General features: G+C 38.6%; 8 protein-coding genes across 8 annotated transcripts; all 8 read right to left on the reverse strand.

The window, feature by feature from the left end:
• Positions 1 to 292: 292 nt before the first annotated feature.
• LSM04_009580 (Cyclic nucleotide-binding domain) lies at positions 293 to 2,023 on the reverse strand (the record flags this gene model as incomplete). Its single annotated transcript, XM_067332844.1, has 1 exon — positions 293 to 2,023. The coding sequence occupies one exon, from the start codon at positions 2,021 to 2,023 to the stop codon at positions 293 to 295; it is 1,731 nt and encodes a 576-aa protein (XP_067185917.1).
• Positions 2,024 to 3,353: 1,330 nt separating this feature from the next.
• On the reverse strand, positions 3,354 to 5,822 carry LSM04_000912 (Cytosolic carboxypeptidase; the record flags this gene model as incomplete). The annotated part of the gene is made up of 1 exon (XM_067332845.1): positions 3,354 to 5,822. The coding sequence occupies one exon, from the start codon at positions 5,820 to 5,822 to the stop codon at positions 3,354 to 3,356; it is 2,469 nt and encodes an 822-aa protein (XP_067185535.1).
• A 605-nt stretch (positions 5,823 to 6,427) lies between these two features.
• LSM04_005510 (Signal recognition particle subunit SRP68) lies at positions 6,428 to 8,203 on the reverse strand (the record flags this gene model as incomplete). The annotated part of the gene is made up of 1 exon (XM_067332846.1): positions 6,428 to 8,203. The coding sequence occupies one exon, from the start codon at positions 8,201 to 8,203 to the stop codon at positions 6,428 to 6,430; it is 1,776 nt and encodes a 591-aa protein (XP_067185723.1).
• Positions 8,204 to 8,612: 409 nt separating this feature from the next.
• LSM04_000254 (Ribosomal protein S19e) lies at positions 8,613 to 9,116 on the reverse strand (the record flags this gene model as incomplete). Its single annotated transcript, XM_067332847.1, has 1 exon — positions 8,613 to 9,116. The coding sequence occupies one exon, from the start codon at positions 9,114 to 9,116 to the stop codon at positions 8,613 to 8,615; it is 504 nt and encodes a 167-aa protein (XP_067185495.1).
• Positions 9,117 to 11,149: 2,033 nt separating this feature from the next.
• On the reverse strand, positions 11,150 to 12,517 carry LSM04_007609 (Calcineurin-like phosphoesterase domain; the record flags this gene model as incomplete). The annotated part of the gene is made up of 1 exon (XM_067332848.1): positions 11,150 to 12,517. One exon carries the CDS (start codon positions 12,515 to 12,517, stop codon positions 11,150 to 11,152), a length of 1,368 nt encoding a protein of 455 aa, XP_067185817.1.
• Positions 12,518 to 13,956: 1,439 nt separating this feature from the next.
• On the reverse strand, positions 13,957 to 15,006 carry LSM04_000648 (uncharacterized protein; the record flags this gene model as incomplete). The annotated part of the gene is made up of 1 exon (XM_067332849.1): positions 13,957 to 15,006. The coding sequence occupies one exon, from the start codon at positions 15,004 to 15,006 to the stop codon at positions 13,957 to 13,959; it is 1,050 nt and encodes a 349-aa protein (XP_067185516.1).
• Positions 15,007 to 15,417: 411 nt separating this feature from the next.
• Positions 15,418 to 16,089, reverse strand: LSM04_001753 (uncharacterized protein; the record flags this gene model as incomplete). Its single annotated transcript, XM_067332850.1, has 1 exon — positions 15,418 to 16,089. One exon carries the CDS (start codon positions 16,087 to 16,089, stop codon positions 15,418 to 15,420), a length of 672 nt encoding a protein of 223 aa, XP_067185573.1.
• Positions 16,090 to 16,634: 545 nt separating this feature from the next.
• LSM04_008532 (18S rRNA (guanine(1575)-N(7))-methyltransferase Bud23) lies at positions 16,635 to 17,789 on the reverse strand (the record flags this gene model as incomplete). The annotated part of the gene is made up of 1 exon (XM_067332851.1): positions 16,635 to 17,789. One exon carries the CDS (start codon positions 17,787 to 17,789, stop codon positions 16,635 to 16,637), a length of 1,155 nt encoding a protein of 384 aa, XP_067185863.1.
• Between the last annotated feature and the right edge of the window lie 2,623 nt (positions 17,790 to 20,412).

The raw sequence follows: 20,412 nt of genomic DNA on the forward strand, positions 1-20,412 counted from the left end.
TAAAAACAACAACAATTAGAATAATAATAGTACTAATAATAATAATAATAATAATAATAATAATAATAATAACATTATTATTATTATTATTATAAAAGATTTTTTCTTTTTCTTTTAAATTTCATTTTTCTCTTCTTTTATTAAACAGCTTCACTCACGAAACGAATAAAAAAAAAGTGAGGCAAATAAACAATAAAACAAACCAAAAAAAAAACTCACCATTTCAGACAGAAAGATAAAAAAAAAAAATATTTATCCTTTTTTTGGTGTTCATTTTCTTTTTGCTTTTCCTTTAGTATTCAAGAGGTAATTTGCACTTTGCCAGATACTCCGGAGGTTCATCAAATGGTGGGGCGAGATCCTCTCGTGGCGGTGAGGCGCTGCCCATAGTACGGCGGTAGTACTGATAGGACGCATCCTCCTCTGCCTTTCGCTGCAGTAACTCTTTCGCCGTTCCGATGAGTTTCTCAAAGTGACGTCGACTAAGTTTTGCGGTTTTTACGGTTGGACTGCTGGCGACGATATCGGCCACTGTTTCGTGGTGGAAGAGGAATTCCAAATCTCCAGCGCATTCACCTTCGTGAAAGGTTGCAACGTACTCTTCCTCACCTGCGTCATTTCTTCCAATAACATCTGCCGTGCCCTCTACAATAATATGCAGCCATTCGCCCTTTTCACCGTAGCGGATAATTTTGTCACCCTTGACAAAGTAATCATTCTTCAAGGCTTCTGCCATCTTTAAACGCTCATCCGGGGTGAGGTCTTTAAGAAATGGTACCTTCTCAAGGAATGAAATATAACGTTTTCGTTTTTCTTGCGCTGATCGAGAAACAATAATTTTGTACGTTTTTCTTTTTAAGGTGGCACATACCATAGGTGTAACAGCCTCAACAGTTACCTCACTTTTTAATTCATACATAAGTTCAAGATCACCAAAGACGGCGCCTTTTTTTAAATCTATAGTTTTGGTATGTTCTTCTTCTTCAGCTTCTTCTTTTTCGTAAATAGTCATTTTTGCTTCCCCATTTAGGATAACATAAAATGTATCACCACTTTCACCTCTGCTAATAATTTTAGTACCCTCTGGAATTTCTTTTGTTTCCATTACCATAGTCAGCATTGAGATCTCTGCATCATCCAGGAAAGAAAAAAGAAAATGAGACTCCAAAATTTTTGTGATGAAAGCAGTATCCTCATTTGATTTCGGTGTAGCCAGAAATTCGGTAGACATAATCTCATCGGCGTCAATACTTAAAGCTGAGATACCAGGCCGAGAAGAGCGCTTCATTTGAAGAAGTCGTAAACGTGCATCTTCATTTTCTGCGATAATTTCATCATCACCATTTGGATTATTGGCAACGGCATCTTCAAGATCATTGCTATCCACTATATGTGTTGATGATTCAGCTTTTCCAAATTTAAATGCTGCAAATCTATTCTGCATAGCCTCCAAATCACTTGAAGTAGGTACATTATTTTCACTGCTTAGTTTATCTTCGCTAAGACAGCTCTCAACTTCCTCATGCTGTTCTGGTTTTGTTTCCAGTCCAATATCTTGAGAAGCATTATTTAATTGTACATATGCACGTGTTGCAGAATTCAACGCTGGGTATTCATTATCCTCTTCACTCTTTTTCGTGGGTGGATGAAGTGGAGGTAAAGGTGGCATAGCCTCAACATCCAACTTATGCAGAGCATCATCCACCACATCAGTAAAACTGTAATCAACCATCTTGTCATCATTCTTCTTTTTTAAAGAACGTAAAGCTTTTTTCTTTTCTCCCGGAGTTGTCCTTGTGTCACCTTTACGGATATTGTTGTTCTTATTCTTTTTGCTGTCATTGCTATTATTATTATTATTATTATTATCATTAGTTTTATTTCTGTTGGGATGATCTCGCTCCTCCATCTTCTTGTACTCATCGATGGTGGACTTTACCCTCTCGAGAATCTCGTGCTTGCTTGCACGATTGATAGAGGAGGAGGAGATCCATTCACACACACTTTTATCAAACCTGGACATTATTCTTGTGTAGAGATCTTAATTTTTCTACGTCACACTTCTTAAGTGAAAAATGAAAAAAAAAAAATCAAAAAAAAAACAAAAATAAAAATAAAAAGGGAAAGGGAAATCAAAAAAAATTTTTTTTAACATAGCAAAAAAATTTGAGTTGTTTCTTTTTTGTTTTTTGTTTTCTGTAGTTGAACTGAACCTTCGAGTGTAGATTGATTGGAAAGAGAAAAAAAACCAACAAAGACGACGACAATGAATAATAAAAAAAGAAAAGAGTATAACATTTGGAAACTGATTTTCATAGGCGATCAGACGCCTCCTCTAAAGTGTAGTAAATTCTTTCTTTTTTCTCTTTTTTTGGCATAGATATACATGCACATATATACAAATATACTTCTCTTGTACTCCTCTTTTTATTATAAGGCCTCACATTCAGAATTGAATGAAAGCATAATACAATCGAACTCTTTTTTATGCTATTCAACAAGGGGAAAAAAAAGGAAAAAACGAAAATGGAATTGTGCATACCCCCACTCATTCACCACCCCATCCCTACCGCATCTACCCGTGACGCAAACAACGTTCTGACCGTTGACTGTGGCATACGTAAAAATGAAAAAAAGGAAAACTATGAAAAGGCAGGGACGGAGAACACTACGGATTTCAAATGGGGTGTTACTGCACAACACACATCTCTTAGAGGAGAACAAAATAATATATATATATATATATATATATATATATATGTATATATATAGGAATGAGTGATTCTCCCAACAATTGTGAGTCCAGAGAAGAGTTACCTATTGAGACATCACATGTAAGCACTCTCGTGCACGTGTGTATCACAGAATAGAAGGTGCAACAAGGACAGTGCCATTAGCGGAACAAAGCAAAAAGAAAGAAAGAAAACAATAAAAGAAAAGTACAAACAATGGAAAACAATTTTAAAAAAATCCAGATAACACCCAAACACTTTTCGTTATTACCGTAAATATATAACTAAAGGGAATTCTGCACTCTCTCTCTTTGTTAACTTCTCTGTTTCTGTCTCACTCACTCCCTCTCTTCGTTTCTGTCCCTCTCTCAATATTTCTGCCACGCGTATTCTTTCTTTCATTCGTCACGTTTAAATCATTCTTTTATTTACTTAGATTTATTATTATTATTATTATTATTATTATTATTATTTTCTTCCACCCTCCATTTTTTTTTCTATTCATTTGTCCATCAACGACAACGTCACCACCAAGGACGAATGATCTCAAATATATTTTATTTCCATCTTCTACAAAAACAAAAAAACCAACAACACCCTTTTTTTTGTTCATGATGTGAATCAATTCACACCCGTAAGAGACTTCCGCCTAGAAGCAGAAGGTGCCCGAATAGCGGCGTTAGCAGTTGTGTTATTATTATTATTATTATTATTATTATTATTATTATTATTATTATTATTCGTATTATTATTATTATTATTATTATTATTATTATTATTATTATTATTATTATTATTATTATTATTATTATTATTATTATTCCCTGAAGTACTAACACATCGACGTCCAGAGGGACCACCAACACCACCCGCTGCGGCTGCTGCTGTTAGGGCCAAGGAACGCCGTCCTGTATTACAGATAAGTGATCGTGGTGGACACAAGGGTGGGGTGTGGGCGAGAATCTGAATAGCCTGATCAAGTGATAGAAACTCTGAAAATCCTCGAATTGTAAGAGCAGGGAGTCCGCGTCCATCCTTGATTGTCATCGCATTTAATAAATCTTCAGTTCTTAAAGTAGACATTATATAAACTAATGGATCTACAGAAGAATCTCGTGAGAGAATCGTTTGACCACTCTTTGCAAATGCTATTTTAAATAATCGTTCTGAGGCTTCTGTTTGAAGTTGACGTTGTAAGGCTAATGTTACACCCTTAGCATTATGATACTGCATATTAGTTAGACGACTTAATGGATTAAATCCTTTCAGATCAAGTAATGCTACCAATAAACCTTTTCCAACATCAGCGAATATGGCTGGAGAATATTTAGGAGAAGGAGTACCTTGAAAAACTTCAGGTTCTTCAACCGTTGGAGTTGAAATTGCAGCAACAGCATTTAAAGTATTACCCACCACATAAGAAGCTTCAATAGTGTAGCTGTAAACAAGTCCAGTTTCTTGATATAAAGTCACACGACTAGAAGTATCACGACCCTCACCTGTTTTTCCCGTGGCATACATATTAGCTTCTGAAAAATTAGAAGATTGAAATTCAAAATAAGGTGTATTCAGTGCCACTAACTTAGCGTACGAAAGACTTTGTAATAATTCTGGGGGTTCCATGGAATTTCCATAAAAAAACATTCCACGCTTATTTGCATGTGCATGCATGTCAATAAAAAGATTTAGTCTACCTTTTACTGATGCAATTGAATGAAGCATACTTCGTATAGAGTAAGGTGCAGGATGACGCCTTTTAGAGGGATTTTTGTACATACGATTAAGATTAACTCCATCAGTATCAGCACGACTATGTCCTCTTACAACACCATCAGGATTAATCATTGGTACAAGAAGAAATACGAAACGTGATCGTAAAGCAATCGCACGCGGATCTAATTGATTAAGTAGAAATTCAATACAACCATGCATTAAATGACTTGATGGAGCCTCACCAGGATGTACACGGGCAGAAAGAACAACAAATGGTTTCCCTAAGAATTGGTAAGGACGTTCAGTTTCTCCCATAGAAGAAGAATATGGTATATCTTCATCTCCATAAAAAGGGCACCTTTCAGTAGAAATACCAGATCTATCTGTTATAGTAATAAGATCAATATTTCGACCATCCAATGACTTACAAAGAATTTCATGATTAAAGTATATAGAATTTGAATCAAGCTCCACTACATCATTTTGTGCTGATTGTTCAGTCCCACTATTCTTTGTCCCACCTGAAGCTTGTGCTTTCCAAATTTTGATATTATTCTGTAATGTTGTGTAAGAGTAGGGATGGTTACTGGCAATATATGTAGCTGGACACTGTGGGTTACCCAAAGGATACAATGATGAAGTGAGTGGTGCGTCAATTTCAAGTCGCACATCAAAAGTAAGGTTCATAGAAACACTATTTTCTTTCTTTTTCTTCTTGGTAGTAGCACTTGGAGCTAATTCAATAACATCAGGAACTCCCTCTGAACTACCGTTCGCATCACCATCATCATTACCTCCTCCTTCTCCTGTTGTTGTAGCAGTAGTTGTAGTAGTTGTCGCATTATCTGTACTGTTTGATTTCTTTCCCCAGGGTTTAAGCACAAATCCAGGATAACCGGGTGTTGGTGGCATGGCATCCAGTGCTACAACAGTGGCACGGCCGGGGAGTCGTGTGTACTGCGGCTTTCCCGGACACACCGCCATCACAGGCGTCCATCCATATGTAAACATCTTACAGTGCATCATTCCCACAAAAGTAAATGTAATCACAGTTCCTTTCGTTCCACCGCGAATAGCAAAGTGAAACCATTGACGATTGTTAGTTTGGTTGGGTGTGTTACCGCAGTCTGGGGAGGTATACATATTATACCGAAACGGTCCAATACGTTCAACTTGAATTAAGTTACCACTGTCAAATCGTGAAGAGAAACTAAGGCCATCTTCTGGAAACTCAAATTCGCGTTGATTATCTGGTGGTGGTGTATATACCCACTCTGCGTTACCCTCTAAGCGATTATTTGTGCAATCTCTTGGGGTTTCATCTATCACCTCGTTCCCAATAACACGACCTATTACCGTATCTTCTTCGCCATTCATCCGTCTCGTTTAATATTGTTCTCTCTTGTTTTCTTTCTCAAAGGTTTTATACTCTTTCAAAACCTTTTTTTTCGTTCTTTATTAATACTTCTTTTTTTCTTTGCCTTTGAGTATTATTATTTCTTTTTTTCTCCTTCTATTGTAGTGCGAAGTGTATGTTTACCAACCTCAACTTTGTGTTATTCCTTCCCTTGGTTCAGTTCAACGAGATAAGATTGTCGTTAAAGAAGAAGAAGAAGAAAAAAAACATTATAAAGTAAGCATAAGAACAAAATGAAGAAAATGTACATATTACACATTTGTTTATTACTCTCTTTATCTCTCTCTCTCTCTCTCTTTATGTAATTATATATGTATGTGTGTTTCTTCGTACGCAAGGGATCCATAATGACCACGTATCCTATTCGTACTAGTATCATCACAACCTCAGTCGCACAATCATTCTTTTTTTTTTTTTTGTCTTCTTCGTTTCTTATATTTTTCACGTTATTTAGTCTCAGGACGACTGCACCACATCCTCTTTACACTATAGCAATAATTCACGCATCTTCATATTTCCTTTTCTTTCCCTTTTTTTTGTTTTTCCTTTTATTTTAGATCAGTACTTACTTGCGCCAACCCCAACCCCATTTCCATAGCCTTTCTTTTTTCCCATCGTCTGTACCTCCTCTCTGTTCTTGCTCTCCCTGAGAAGCGCTGGGTAGCATTGGGTAGTCGATATAAGTTGAGGCAATATCAACAAAGACTGGTTTACAAGGAACCGCTTGGTATTCCGGTGGGAATTTAATAATATTCTGTGCAATTGTAACCCCATCACCAGCATCTACAAGATACTCTAATGGTTTAGCATTTATATCCCTATCCTTTTTATCATCCCCACCATGATTATCATCATTTTTTTTCTTTCTCATGTCCTTACCGGTAGTTGTACCATATGGAAGCGTGGTCAGTAGCATCGCTGATGCCAGTTGCAGAGAAGACTTTTGCACGATAAGACGAAGTGCTTCCACTTGTGGTACAGATGTTGCATCTTCAAGTATAGAAAGAGAGGCTTTATAGCAGTTTTGTGCTTTAACGAAATCCTTTGAAATGCGCCATCCTTCCCCAAGATACAGTAACTTTCCTGCACGACACAATACAAGTAACTCCTCCACATCTACACGACCAGAAACACCTGGTAAAAGTTCCATTTCCCCTAATGTTTCTAATGCGGCATCATACAATCGAACAATTTCTAATGGTGAAGCATATTGGGATGGAGGAATCTCTTTCTTACTCCGGCTTCCACTATTGTTATTACTACTGCCACCATTACCGCTACTACTACTACTACTACTACTAAGCGATCTTTCTGTAGCACGAAAACGACGAACATATATTTCAACCATAAATAATGTACGTTGTAATGTTTCATATGAAACTTGAAAAAGCAAATAATGGACAAGAAGTTGTAATTCTGTCTTTTGTCTATCATTTACCAAGGTACGTAGATCTTGTCGAGCATGAGAAAGAGCATCATTAAGACATCCAATACGTCTATCCATTAGATCCAATACTTTATTTTGTTGTCCAACAGGAATAGGACCATTTAATTCCATCGCTTTCGCTTTGGCTCCATCAACATTTAGTGCCCGAGCTTCACGTAAAGCATCTTTTACTTTAATAGATGCAACATTTAATTTTCTTCCATTCCATTCAATTGTAGTAGCAGCCAATTGCTGCGATGGATCTTGAAGATCGATATGAGGCTTGTAACTAGTAACATCTTCACCTAAACGCAACATACAATATGTAACACGATCATCAAGTTCATTTACCTTTGTAAAAAGAAGCGTCCATTGTTCAGGAGTACTACAGTTTCGCAGCTCGTAATATTTCTCACGTGATGCAAGAAAAAACTCTTTTGCTTCACTCATTAAAGAATGTGCAACAGCAGCGCGCCCCTTAACTTCCAACATATATGCCTCTGTTTCCTTCTGTAAACGTTCACTTGCTACAGCTTTTGCTACTGTATGCAATTTTACCGCCCATTTAACAGATTTATTAAGACGTTTTCGAAACTGATCATTAGGTGGAACTCCGCCTGAAGGTTTGTTCTCACCACTACGTTCTGCAGTACGGCGTTTCTCTTGCAATTCCTCCGCTGACGCCCAACATCGCTCTGCAGAGAGTACGAGCAACTGCAAATACTCAGGCCGCGTTGCATTCAGCGGTGTGATTTCACGCTGATGGAATTTCTTTGCATCTTGGACGAGACCGAGTTGGTGCCGCAGTGTTGACAAACGGTTAGTTGTGTAGCGGTGATACCGTGCATAGTCTTCAGCACGTAAACCATGTTGTAACTGAATCTCCTTTAAGAGCAACGAAAGATCAAAGTCCATTATATATGCACTCTCTCTCTCTCTTAGTTACTGTTTTTATTATATATATATTGGGGGGTTTATCCTAACTTTCAAATTAACAGTGTTGGAAGGATAAAAAAAGAGAAAAAAACGAAAAGAAACACGCGTATATGTTTTATTATTTTTGACAAACCAATAAGATTTGTTCTATAGAGAAGGGTAGGGCAAATAGGAAAAAAGGTATTTTCCCCTCTCTCACCTTTTTACTGCCTTTTACATTATCGTCAAACGATAATGATAAAAAACATTTTTATGAATAAATAAAAAAATTCAATTGAAAGAAAAGTAAAAAAAAAGAAACAAACGGATATGTCAAGATCTCTCTCTCTCTCTTTTATCGAGCCTCCATTCACTTTATAAAGTTCTGACAAAGCCTTTCAACGTTCGCTTACTTGGAACCAGTGGCGCTGTTGAACTTGCGAATAGCCACCTTAAAGGCGATGGAGTCCACAACCTTGCGTCCAGCCTTTGTGATGCGGTGTCCGGACTCCTCGCACTTCTCAATGAGGCCCAACTTGACGAGACTCTTGCACGCCCAGTGGAGCAGGCCGCGGGAGGCGCGGGTGGTGATCTCCGGCCGGCTGCCGCGGTTCTTCTTGGCGCCGAATCGCTTGCTGAGGCCGCCGTAGCCGACGCCGGGGCGCATGTACACCGCCCGCAGGACGGCAGCGCAGCGGATGTAATACCAGTCGGGGTTCTGCGGGGCGCGTTCGCGGCCGTGTGATGTCTTGACGATCTCCACGCAGTTCGGGACGAACAAGTTGCCCTTCTGCTTGAAGTGCTGGCTGCAGGTCTTCACCCAACGCCATGGGCGGACGTCCTTGAGGGTGGCGCCCTTCTTCTTGCCAATGCGGCGGATCTTGGAGTTGGCTTTTGTGCGGGCAACGACCATTTTATTTCGTTCTTGTTGCCTTGAGGCGCGGACCTGGACTGTAAGAAGAGAACTGGACTTTTTGGTGAAAAGGGGAAAAGGAAAAAAAATAAGCGAGGTAAGAAGAAGAAAAATAAAAGAAAACAAAGCAATTAAGGAAAGAAAAAAAACTACATACTGAGAGGGGATGTGATGAGTGTATACAGATGATAAAGAGCAGGAACAATAATTGCTTTGATCAATCATTGGTTTATACAGTGGATACAGTTGGTGGAACAAAGAGCAACGGAAATGATTTACCATTTTTTTTTTGCTCTTGTTGATACTGTTGTCACGATTTTTTTTCTTTTTCTCCTGAGAAAGACGACTGCGAGCGAAAAAAAAAGCAAAGCAAAGCAAAGCAAGTGAGAAAGTAAAAAATGAAACTCAAAAGAGTGCTCAGATAAAATGAATAATAACAACAACAAAAAAAAACTCCACAAATATGCGCTTTCAACCGTTATTTTTACTGACTAGAAATATTTTTAATTTTTTTATTATTGACTTTGATACACCGCGCGAGGGTTTATGGACGAAATAAAATATGAACCCGTTGCGAGTCGTAGTTGTGATCCCAGGCAAACAGCAGAGAGGCCCATAGCTGCATATGCACACATTAGTACGGATAAAAAACGAAAACAAAAACAACGGATGGAGAAAAAAAGAAGAAAAAAAAAGAAGAAAAAAAAAAGAGGTATAAAGATAAGAAGCAAGGCAAACACAGAATGATAAAAGCAGGAGTCAAAGGGAAAAAAGAAAAAGGGTAAGGTATGCATAATTTAAAATAAAGTATTACACAGTTTCCTGTTTTTTTTCTTTTTTTGTTTTACTTCAGCTACTATTCCTAGAACTGCATCTTTTTCTCTATTAATCTCTTGTTCTTCTCACATCCCTTAAGGCAGGCTGCTTGATTCAAAGTATCGATGTAAATTAATATATTTGTTCGCCCCCCTTTCTCTCTCTCTAGTTCTTGTTCATCTCCTCTTTCATACTCCCAAATCTTCTACTTCCATAATTTCATTTTTTACAATATCTTCTACATACCACTTGATTCTAGGAGTTTTTCCGGAACAAAAGGAAGGTTTGAAAAGTTACATTCAAGCCAAACAAGCTAAAAAAAAAGAAGATTAAGAATAAATAATAATAATAATAATAATAATAATAATAATAATAATAATAATAATAATAATAATAATAATAATAATAATAAGGGAACAATCCACTGGTCTCCAGCATTTGCAATTTCTCATTACATGTGGCATTTATATCAGAATACATATACATATATATACCAATATCACTTCCCACGTCCGACTATACAGGCCGCAAAAAAGCAAAAGAAAAAGGGAATATAGCAAGATACACACACAAAAAAGAAAGAAGCAAATTTAAAATAAGCCACTTTGGCAGCGAAATGCAACAACATGCAGAAGGATGTATGTGCGCAAGAAGTACAAGTATGTTAGAACGTATGCGTCTGTCTATCTGTTCTGTTTTTTTTTTATTATTATATACGTGTGTTTGTACGTGTATAGTCCAGATCACGACGTTAAAATAACAGCAACAAGCTGACTATAAGCTATTCTTCGTAGGTCTCATTCACTCACTTCTCTTTCTTTGACACACACAGAGAGGGAGAGAACCAGAATAATAAAAAAACAATATAATCGAGCCATATATCATCGTTGACTATAGTCAATTGGAATCAAATAAAAAAAAGGGAATAAAGTAGTGAGACATGCAAGCCAAATTCACAACTGTTTCACTCCCCCCTTCCCTCAGAAAAAGGAAAAAAAAAATGCACTCTTTAAGGGAAAGTATAGTAATTAGCCGCATCATAACTCGGGCCAATGTAAAGTAAATAGGACATAAAGGCCTCCTATTTATTAGTACAAGAAGAGCACAACACGATTGATCTTTCTTTCTTCTTTTTGGGGGAGGGGATATTGTCTATTTTTTTTTTTTTTGAAAAGAGGGGGTTGAAAGTTTCTTCTCTTACGGTGTACGTTTCGCTTCTATTCTTTAAAGTAGTTGAACATTCCCAAAACATCTACCTTTGGTGAGGCAACTACAACATCTGGATCATCATTATCATTACTCTCACCACCTAATTTTTTGGAATAGGAGCTAGCGGAATCATAAACCTTGTAATCAAAGGAAACGCGATCCTTTCCTACTTGTGACTTTCCGCTAAGCACCACTATGGCTCCCTTATTGTTATTCACTCCACAGTAGTTTGGTGCTGAGAAGAGTGTGAGCACGAGACCGTTGTGCGCCCAGTGATATCCCTCCTGTACACATTGATGTGCCCGCATAATAAACTGCAGCGTCCCGTTCGTGTCATTTTTACCCGTATTTGGAAATTCATATCCATAATTACGATCCAGAAACTCGCGTGTGACATCTGGGCCAAAGATAAAACCGCATCCCCTGTAGTTCATATGACACCCGCAGACATTCTCCTCCGGGTCGGACCACAGCAGTCCGTCAATGACGGTTCTCTCCTCCGCCAGCGACATGGACGCGACATCCGAGCCGCGCTGCGGTGTGGACGAGGCGTAAAAGAGAGCGGCGTCGTCCCACGACTGGCCGTATTCGTGGCGCCGCAGCGACTTGAGGGCGGCGATGAATTTCGTCTGCGGACTCAAACCTCCGTGGGCGCAGAAAAACATCCCCGACGGGCACCGCACCACCGCCGCCAGCGGCAGCCAACAAAATACCATGTTGTACTGCAGCCACGCCGAGCCGCTCGTGTTCCCACCGCCACTACTACTACTACTACTATCAGGACTATCATCGGTGTTATTATCTGTCTTGCTGGTCCTCACACCACACTCTAACTTGGCGCGGCACTCCTGAAAGAAACCGTACATGCGACAGGTCTGCGCCTCCTCATGGTTACCGCGAAGTAGAAATATATGATTTGGATATTCTATCTTTAACGCAAGCAATAGGGTTATTACCTCAACGCTGCGAGGACCACGGTCAACGTAATCACCCAAAAATAAAAATTTATACTCTTTATGAAGTAATTTGCAGGAATCTTTGTCTTCACGCCCTTCACATTGTTTTACCTGCATGGAGAGCACGCTGCGAAGTAAATCTATAAATTGACCATGAATATCACCAACAATTATAAGATCATCCTCCTCAGTGATATCAATATCTAACACAACACATTCCTTTTCGAGGGCTTCTCTTGCATCCTGACACAAGGATATAGCATCAGAGGCGCCACTAAGAAAAACATCCGTTATAGGGGTGTTTTGAAGCAAATCTGAAATTAGTTTTATGTACTTGTTAAGCACAGGTGGAGTGGTTAGTGGTGAATAAAAGTAGACTGGTTCATCCAAAACCTCTTTGCTGCGATGCACATCACTCATTCGTTCTTCTTTACTATAATATTTAGTGATAAATTTATCTTTCTTATTTTTCTATCTAACCTTTGTTTACCTTCTCACTAGAGAAATGAAATGAAAAGACTATGAAACAATCAAACACAAACACACACAAAAAAAAGGTACGGGAAATAATAATAATAATGTCATGGAATATGTCTGATTCTTTATTTTATTATTTTTTATGTTATAAAACAACAACACAGAGTCACTAAATTTAAAAAAAAAAGGATTATCCCAAGCATTGGGAAGAGTGGAAAAGAGATTCGCTTAATAAAAGCGAGAAAAAAACTAACAGTGCAGAGATATATGCACTCATCGACAGATCTACAGGTACAAAGAGTAAAAATTTCAAATAAAAAAGAAACAATAAGGATGGTCAACTGAGTGATATATCCTTATTTCTCTTCTTAAGGGGTTTGTAAAAACGCGCAAAAAAAAAATTTACCCCCTTTCTTCGTCATCCTAAATTTTTTTTTCTTCTGAGACAGGTGTGAAACTGATGCGGCGAAAAAAAAAAAAAACACCACTAAGAACAATAGAAAAACATAGTCATATAATATACAAAGAAGAGCAAAATGGGACACTCCATGAAACTATCATGGGAAGAAGAGTACTGTAAACCGAAAATGAATGAGATACAATATGATCTGACGAATGCATTAAACTAAACTTTTATTCTTTTCCCTATTTCTCCTCTATTTTTTCTTCCAACAAACACCAGAGAATACACAAACACAGATATATATATATATATATATATATATATATATATATATATACATACCACAACACTCTCTAAAATACTACTTTGTTGAGATATGTATGAAAAAATTACGAAAGATTTTTTCCTTTTACGCAAACTTTTCTCATTTCTTTTCCAATGGACTCATTTTCCAACTCAACCTTATCAACAAATGCAGAAGAACCACTGTGAATAAAGTACCATGAGACCGAGAAACATTGCAAACAATATAAAAAAAAAACGCACTGCAATGAAAAAAAACAAAAAACAAAAAAAAGATCTTTCACCAATGCTTAAACAAAAAATTACAACAATAAGCAAGTATAGAGTTAAAATATCGAAAGAAAGAAAGCTTAACAGTTAGTTTCCCATGATTTTATGACGTTCTTCGTGTTATTCTCACTTTTTTTTTTTCTTGCTCTCTGTCCAAATGGCAGACCAAACTTGTAGAAGCCTTCATTTCTTTTGCATTGAATTTTATTAATGAGTGTACACATGTACTATACTACATATCACACACTTATTTCTTTCTATTACTTGACTTCTCGTTCGCTTATATATTCCTTATATTCACAAGATACGCTTTCAGAGAGATAAACACATACAGAAACATAACGAGAGAGAGAGAGAGAGTGTGTGTGTGTGTGTAAGTGAAATGAGATAGAACTATCACCAGAGACTATTTAATCCTGCACACATTAAGTAGACCTGATGATTGCGGAAAAAGAACTCCACCGCTTACAGCATTTGGTCTACCAACATCTTCTGTATCATTAATCTGGCCAGGGCATCTTTTACCATAACCTTTTCTAAGGGGAACCACTGTTAAAACCTTTTTTGATTTCTCTGGTGGTGCTTTTGTGATTCGCTTTGAATAATTCACAGGAAGAAGTGAAGAAAACTTTTTATCATCGCTCTTGAATTGGTCACCACTGTGGTCTGTTGACGTGGGTAACTTTTCCCCGTCCACTGTGAGCCAATTACGGGGTAGTGGGACATCATCCACTGCGTTTGGGGTCGCTTCTGTCTCTCGAACCTGCGCTGTGCTTCTACTACTGCTCGGATGTGCTACTAGGGCAGGAGGGTGTCCCCGTCTCCTCCTCGCACGTGGGGTGTTCTCTGCGCTAACATTTTTATTGGTATTAGTTTTTGCATTTGGTGAGTGTTGCTCTAATGGCGGTAGTGGACGGCAGTGGAAGACAGACGTGGAGTCGGTGACGGGCGGCGACACGTGATCGCCGATGGGGAGAAGTGACACGACGACCACCGGCGGGGAGTCCGCGTGGGCGGGGAGCCGCGGGCGGGCACCCGTCAGGCCGATTGTTATTCCCGTCCGTTTTCGTGTCGGTGACCGCCTGGCGTGAAGAACACGGAGTGGACTCACCATCTTTGGGACCGAAGTTTCAGCAGGTGTATCATTACTATTACTATTACCATTACTAGTATTAGTATTAGTCCTAGTCGTAGTGTTAGTACTAGTACTAGTGGGAAGCGGTAGTACGGGTGCTCGTCCCTGTGAGAGACTCTCTATAAGGGCTAGTAAAGCACTAGAGGGGGCTGGAGTAGACTCTATGTATTGACTACGCGGAGAGGTGAGGAGAGATTGTAGTAGCGATACAACCTCACTATCAGGTCTAACACCTCGAAGCATCATATCCTCTTCCCATGTGGTATTAAGATTTGGCACTTTATTAGCTACATCACCATCAAGAGGGTATTGTGACCCCATAAACAACTCACACCCTTACTTGCTAGATCCTTTTTTATTTCTATCTTCTAGCTTGTTTCTCTTACGTTTTTATTTTTATCAATTATGTAGGTTTCACAAGAAAAAAAAATAGAAGCACAAAAAAAACCACTACCAACACAACATATATATAGTCTCTCAAGCTAATAAATTGAACATCTATCAAGATTAACATCTCTCTGAATATATATATTAAAGATATATCTATAGTGAACATGCACGCTTTACATCAATACAAAAATAATGAACGAAAGAAACAAAGAAAAAACATCATTAACATCAACAATAACAATAGTCAAAGAAACATAACAGTTCCCAATAGCAAGCTCATATACACACACACGCACACACACACAAACAAACACAAACACCTGTGTCTACGTACAGTGGTAACTAATAATCATCATCTTCGTCCTCTTCTGCTTCTTCTGACCTCGCACGCCTCCTCGCTTCACGTCGACGTTCTCTCTCAATTCGTTGCCGTTCTTTTCGCTGTGCTGCATCATACTCACGCATCAATTCATTACGTCGAACTACTGCATTTCTTAACACCATCTCCCATTTTCGCAAGGAGCTTCCACTAGCAATGATTCGTGGTGCATCCGATACCTTATCATTCACCCGTACCACTTGACCTTCCACAAAGAAAAGCATACAAGGGGTGCTTTGAATCTCAAGTGTAATTAGTAGTTCCAGCAAATTATCATAAGCTTGCTTGTGTAATTGCTGTTTTTGTAACTCAGTAGGAGGTCGTTTGGTGGCGAGAAAAACGGGGTCATTCTTAAGCAATATTGAGATATCTGTTTTCTCCTCTGGAACCAGGGAAACATGGAAGTAACGTACACGTCGAGACTGTGGCTTCTGTGACATTACAAGCTTCTCCTGTAAGAGAGGTAGCATCTTTGCACTAAACGGGCATAGAAACGAAGTCACAATAACTGCACAGAGAGATTCTTTTTCAACTGCCACAGTAGCCTGAAAGTCATCCACAGAACGCAGTGGTACAAATCGTTTTGTTAATTCGTCCACTGAGGACCGGTCACTATCACGATCATCGTCACTCATGGGTACTTTAATGAATTTTTTTCTTGGGCTCTATGGCTCACGATTACCTTTTATATTTCACGTTTGTTTAATTATCTTCTCCTCTATCCGATCCTTAAACTAATCAGATATGTGTGAATAAAACCACATATATACATAGAGAAGACAAATTAAAGAAGAGAAAAAATAATAATAACAATAATAAAAGTGCAAAGGATCCATTTTAGAGTAATCAAGTATACATACAACTCCCAGTTGTTGTTGTTGTTGTTGTTTTTTCATTCTTTCCACTAGGAACTTCTTTTTTCTTACACTCAAGAATTACACTCTTTTCGTTTAAAGATTTCCACCATGACGAGGAGGAAGGAAACACACCGCAAGGAAAAAAAAAGACAATGAATTGTATAAAACACAAGAAAAAAAGAGAAAAAGAAATAGAATGGAATTCCATCGAGGTATTTTACTTTTATTTTTCTGGGTTTTCCTGTTTCTTTTTTTTTCGTTCGTTCCCTCTCTGTCTTTTGTTTTTACTCTTCATTTCCTTTATTTTCCTCTTTCTTTCACCTCTAAAAGCGTGGACGACGTTTGCGCATAGTGTATTTGGAATCAGCAGTTGTCTTGAGTCCAAACTTACGTCGTTCTTCCTTCTTGAGGAGAACCCATTCCTTTGAACCAGTAGCAGGACGATTATCTTTGCGGCGTCTCTTACACTCCGATCCACCAGTGTGTGATCGTGATCGTTTTTTTTGTACCCGTCCACCCACACGAGCCCTTGCTTGCATATTGGTCTCATCATTATCATCGTTGTTGCTCATATCGCACTCCATTCCTTCTTCATCCTCTTCCTCCGCATCGCTGTTATATATAGCAAGGGGTGGTGGTGGGAGAAAACCACCCGCAACTTTGCCTGCTTGCACTACCAGGTAATGTTTCTTTGCCTTTGTACTGTGTGGGAAATCCACGACGACACCACCATTGAAACCGCAGAGCATAGCAGCACGCGTGATCATATGAACTTGATCCACGTGACTTGGATAAAACTGCAGGGCGGCCTTCGCCCCGCGGCGCAGTGCGTTGTAGAGACATTGAAAGAGTGCCCGCAGCCGCCGCTGGGGGACGTGTCCGCGGGAGTCACTCTGGCAGAGCCACTGCAGGGCCGAGATGGAGACGGCGCCGTCGAAGGAGCCCGGGCGGAAGGGCAGGCCTTGGCCCATGTCCCCCCGCAGCACCTCCACCATCGATGGCCCAGCCGCCACAGACATCTCATCTTCGTCTTCGTCTTCATCACTGTCCTCCTCCCCATCGCTTGGGGTAATGAGACCCCATTTCACATTGCGTAGATCCTCCTGCTTCTCCTTCTCCGGGCTCTGCTGATCATCATCAGCCTCATTATTATTATTATTATTATTATTATTATTATTATCACGTGCTGCATCCTCTCGCTCCGCCGCCTTCGCAAGAAAAAGCATGTCGTTACTAATATCGACGCCAAACCACGTGTGCCCCGCCTCGCGCAACACCTCACCGCTGAGACCACTACCACAGCCAATATCAAGCAGCAGCGCAGGATGACCAGCGGGAATATCAAGCAACTCAAGTGCCCGCAGCGTCATCGCCCGCTGCACCAACTGCACACGCGTACTGCTCGTGTACCGCGCCGCCCCCGTCTCGTTGTAAAAGACATCCGGCGGGTTCTCCGCCTCTGGACGTGGCGGCGGCATCTGGTGATTACGGTTCTTGTTCTTGCTGTGGTTGCTGCTAAGAGAGCAAGCTAGGGTGCCTGTATTGGAAAAGTTAGTTAAGGCAACAGGAAGAAAAGCAGAAAAAAAGAAGGGTGAAAAGAAATAACGTTACAAATAATGAAAACAAAAGAAAGTAAAAAAAAAGTAGAATAAGCAGAAAAAAAGAGCATAAAGACATATATATATTTCATTTGCGGATTTCTTAAATATCACTTAACCCCTGCCATATAGTCCCACAATGGAGACATGTCGGGAAAGTGAGTTAAAGTCAATTTTTCGATTACCTATCTTTTATTTATCCCTTGAGCACATTTAGCTTCTTTTCTTTTCCTTAAAAAAACAGGAAGACATATATATCTTCTATATTTAATTTAAGGAAAGAAAAAGAAGAAAAACATAAAAGGAAATAACCCCGTTCCCCCTTTTCTGCCCTCTTTGCGTGCTACTCATTCACAGAATACGGTAACGAAAAAGGAATATATGGAAGCACACCGGGGACACCTTACGTATAAATAAAAAAATAAATATATTACGACTAACCCTAATTGTTTTCTTTCGGACAATTTTGATCACTACCTCCACTTGTCATATTTTTTCTTCCCTTTCACCATCTCTTCCTTTCCAATTGACAAAACACAAAAAAAAATCTTTTTTTGCTTCCCTCCTACCTTCCTGTTTTCAACAATATCTTCCCAAGTCAAAAAAGCCTCACCCCTTATCATCCCTTTTTCCCTATATTTGCTCAACTATTGCGCGCATAATCACCGAGAGGTAGTGTGTCTGCACTGTTGGCAGACCGACAGCTTCAATCCTGTCATTTTTCTTTTTCTTTTTTTCTTTGCACTCACAATCACCACGAGAAACGTGTTTTTCTTAAGGAGGAATGTGGTCAATTGTGTTAGCTTTTTTTCTAATTCTTTTTTTTTTTCACTTTTGTGTATTATTCTTTTTGTTTTTTTTTTTTTTATCCCTTTTTGTTTTTTTGCTTCGTTCTTTCAGAGATATGTGTCTGATGGTTTCATTTGATCCGTCTTCTCTTAATTTCAGCAGTCAGGACTCAAAAAACATTATATTCATACATGCACACGTATCATGCACATGTAGGCGAATAGATTCAGAGGGTGACATACTGAGGGAAAAGAGAAAGTGCGTAATAAATGATAAATAAAGAATCCAAGCACTTTTTTTCCTCTTTTTTTTAAAGCTTGCATTCAATTTTTCTGTGGAATCGCATTGCGTTTTAGTTTATGGTACTTTGTGTGTGTGTTTGTTTTCACATGAGAGTCACGTGTGTTATTTCCATCAAGAAGCATTAACAATACGGATAATATCTTTTGTAATTATTATTTTTACATATCGCTTCAATGGTCTTTTAGGCAAACAGCACATCAGACGAATTTATAGAAAAAAACAAAGAAAAACAAACAAACACAAGCACATAAACACACACACGCAGCACCACTAGGTTTATAATATGAGAAGTTATTATAAACAATATTAACAATAATCAAAAAAAGAATGGAACGAGATTAGTAAAATAATGGTTAAACACAGAGAAGCACTGAAAGAAGAGAGTGAGAAAGAGGAAGGAAAGGTATAAAATAATGAGTAAGAAACCCATACATGCACATATATGCAACATATACAAATGCACAAATAAATGTATATGTTTTTGGTATAGATGAATATAAACACGTCTATTCATACCCTTTTTCCCCCCTCTCTCTACGTTCCTCTTCGCTATCTTTCTATTTTGCTTCTCTTTGATGATTCTCACCTGGCGTGAGACCTCAACTTTTCTTTCTCTCTCTCTCTCTCTCTCTCAAACACACACAAATGTATCTGAGAGAATCCCCGTATTGAGAAAAATAAAATAAAAACAAAATACGGAGATAGAGAAATAAGTTGATAAAATAAAAATAAAAAAAAATTGGTGTAGTAACAGCATATATTTTATCCCCACCATTACCACTGCCAATTCCATTTCTCAAACGAAAAGCGAACAAAAGAAAACAAGAAAGAGAGCAAAAAAAGGAAGACGCAAGACAAACAAACAAATGAGACAAAAAAAGAAAAACAATCAAACAAACAAAAGATTCAAAAGCCTCTTTTTTTTTACTGAATAGTTTTTGCTTTCCATTCCGCTTTCACTATTTATTTGAACTCCTCTTTCGTTTCTTGCTGTCACACCGCGTGATGATGCTAATAATTACCTGTTATTACTGCTGGTGTTTCCGTTGTTAATATATCAACATCATCTTCTTCATTTTTTCTCCTTTTTCTGCATTGCTCCACACCGCCGCTCCTCTCCCGCACAAACAACTGTCACGCTCTGTTGAACACACAAGCGCAGTGGTGCATCGTACAGGCACTGCCAGCGGCCCGCACAATTCAATCACACAATAAACATTGTACAACAGTAAAAAAAAAACACCAAAGTGTATTGAAAAGGGGGAAAATAATAAAAAAAAGAAATTAAACAGAAAAAAATGTTAAAAAAAAACAAGGTTTTTTTTTTTGGAGAAATAATAATAGTAAAGATAATAAGTGAAAAAAAATTCGGATGGCATATATTTTTTTTTCAGTTGCTGTAACCCTTTCG

The sequence above is a fragment of the Trypanosoma melophagium genome, assembly GCF_022059095.1.
Source record: "Trypanosoma melophagium isolate St. Kilda chromosome Unknown ctg9segment0, whole genome shotgun sequence".
In the NCBI taxonomy this organism is placed as follows: domain Eukaryota; phylum Euglenozoa; class Kinetoplastea; order Trypanosomatida; family Trypanosomatidae; genus Trypanosoma; species Trypanosoma melophagium.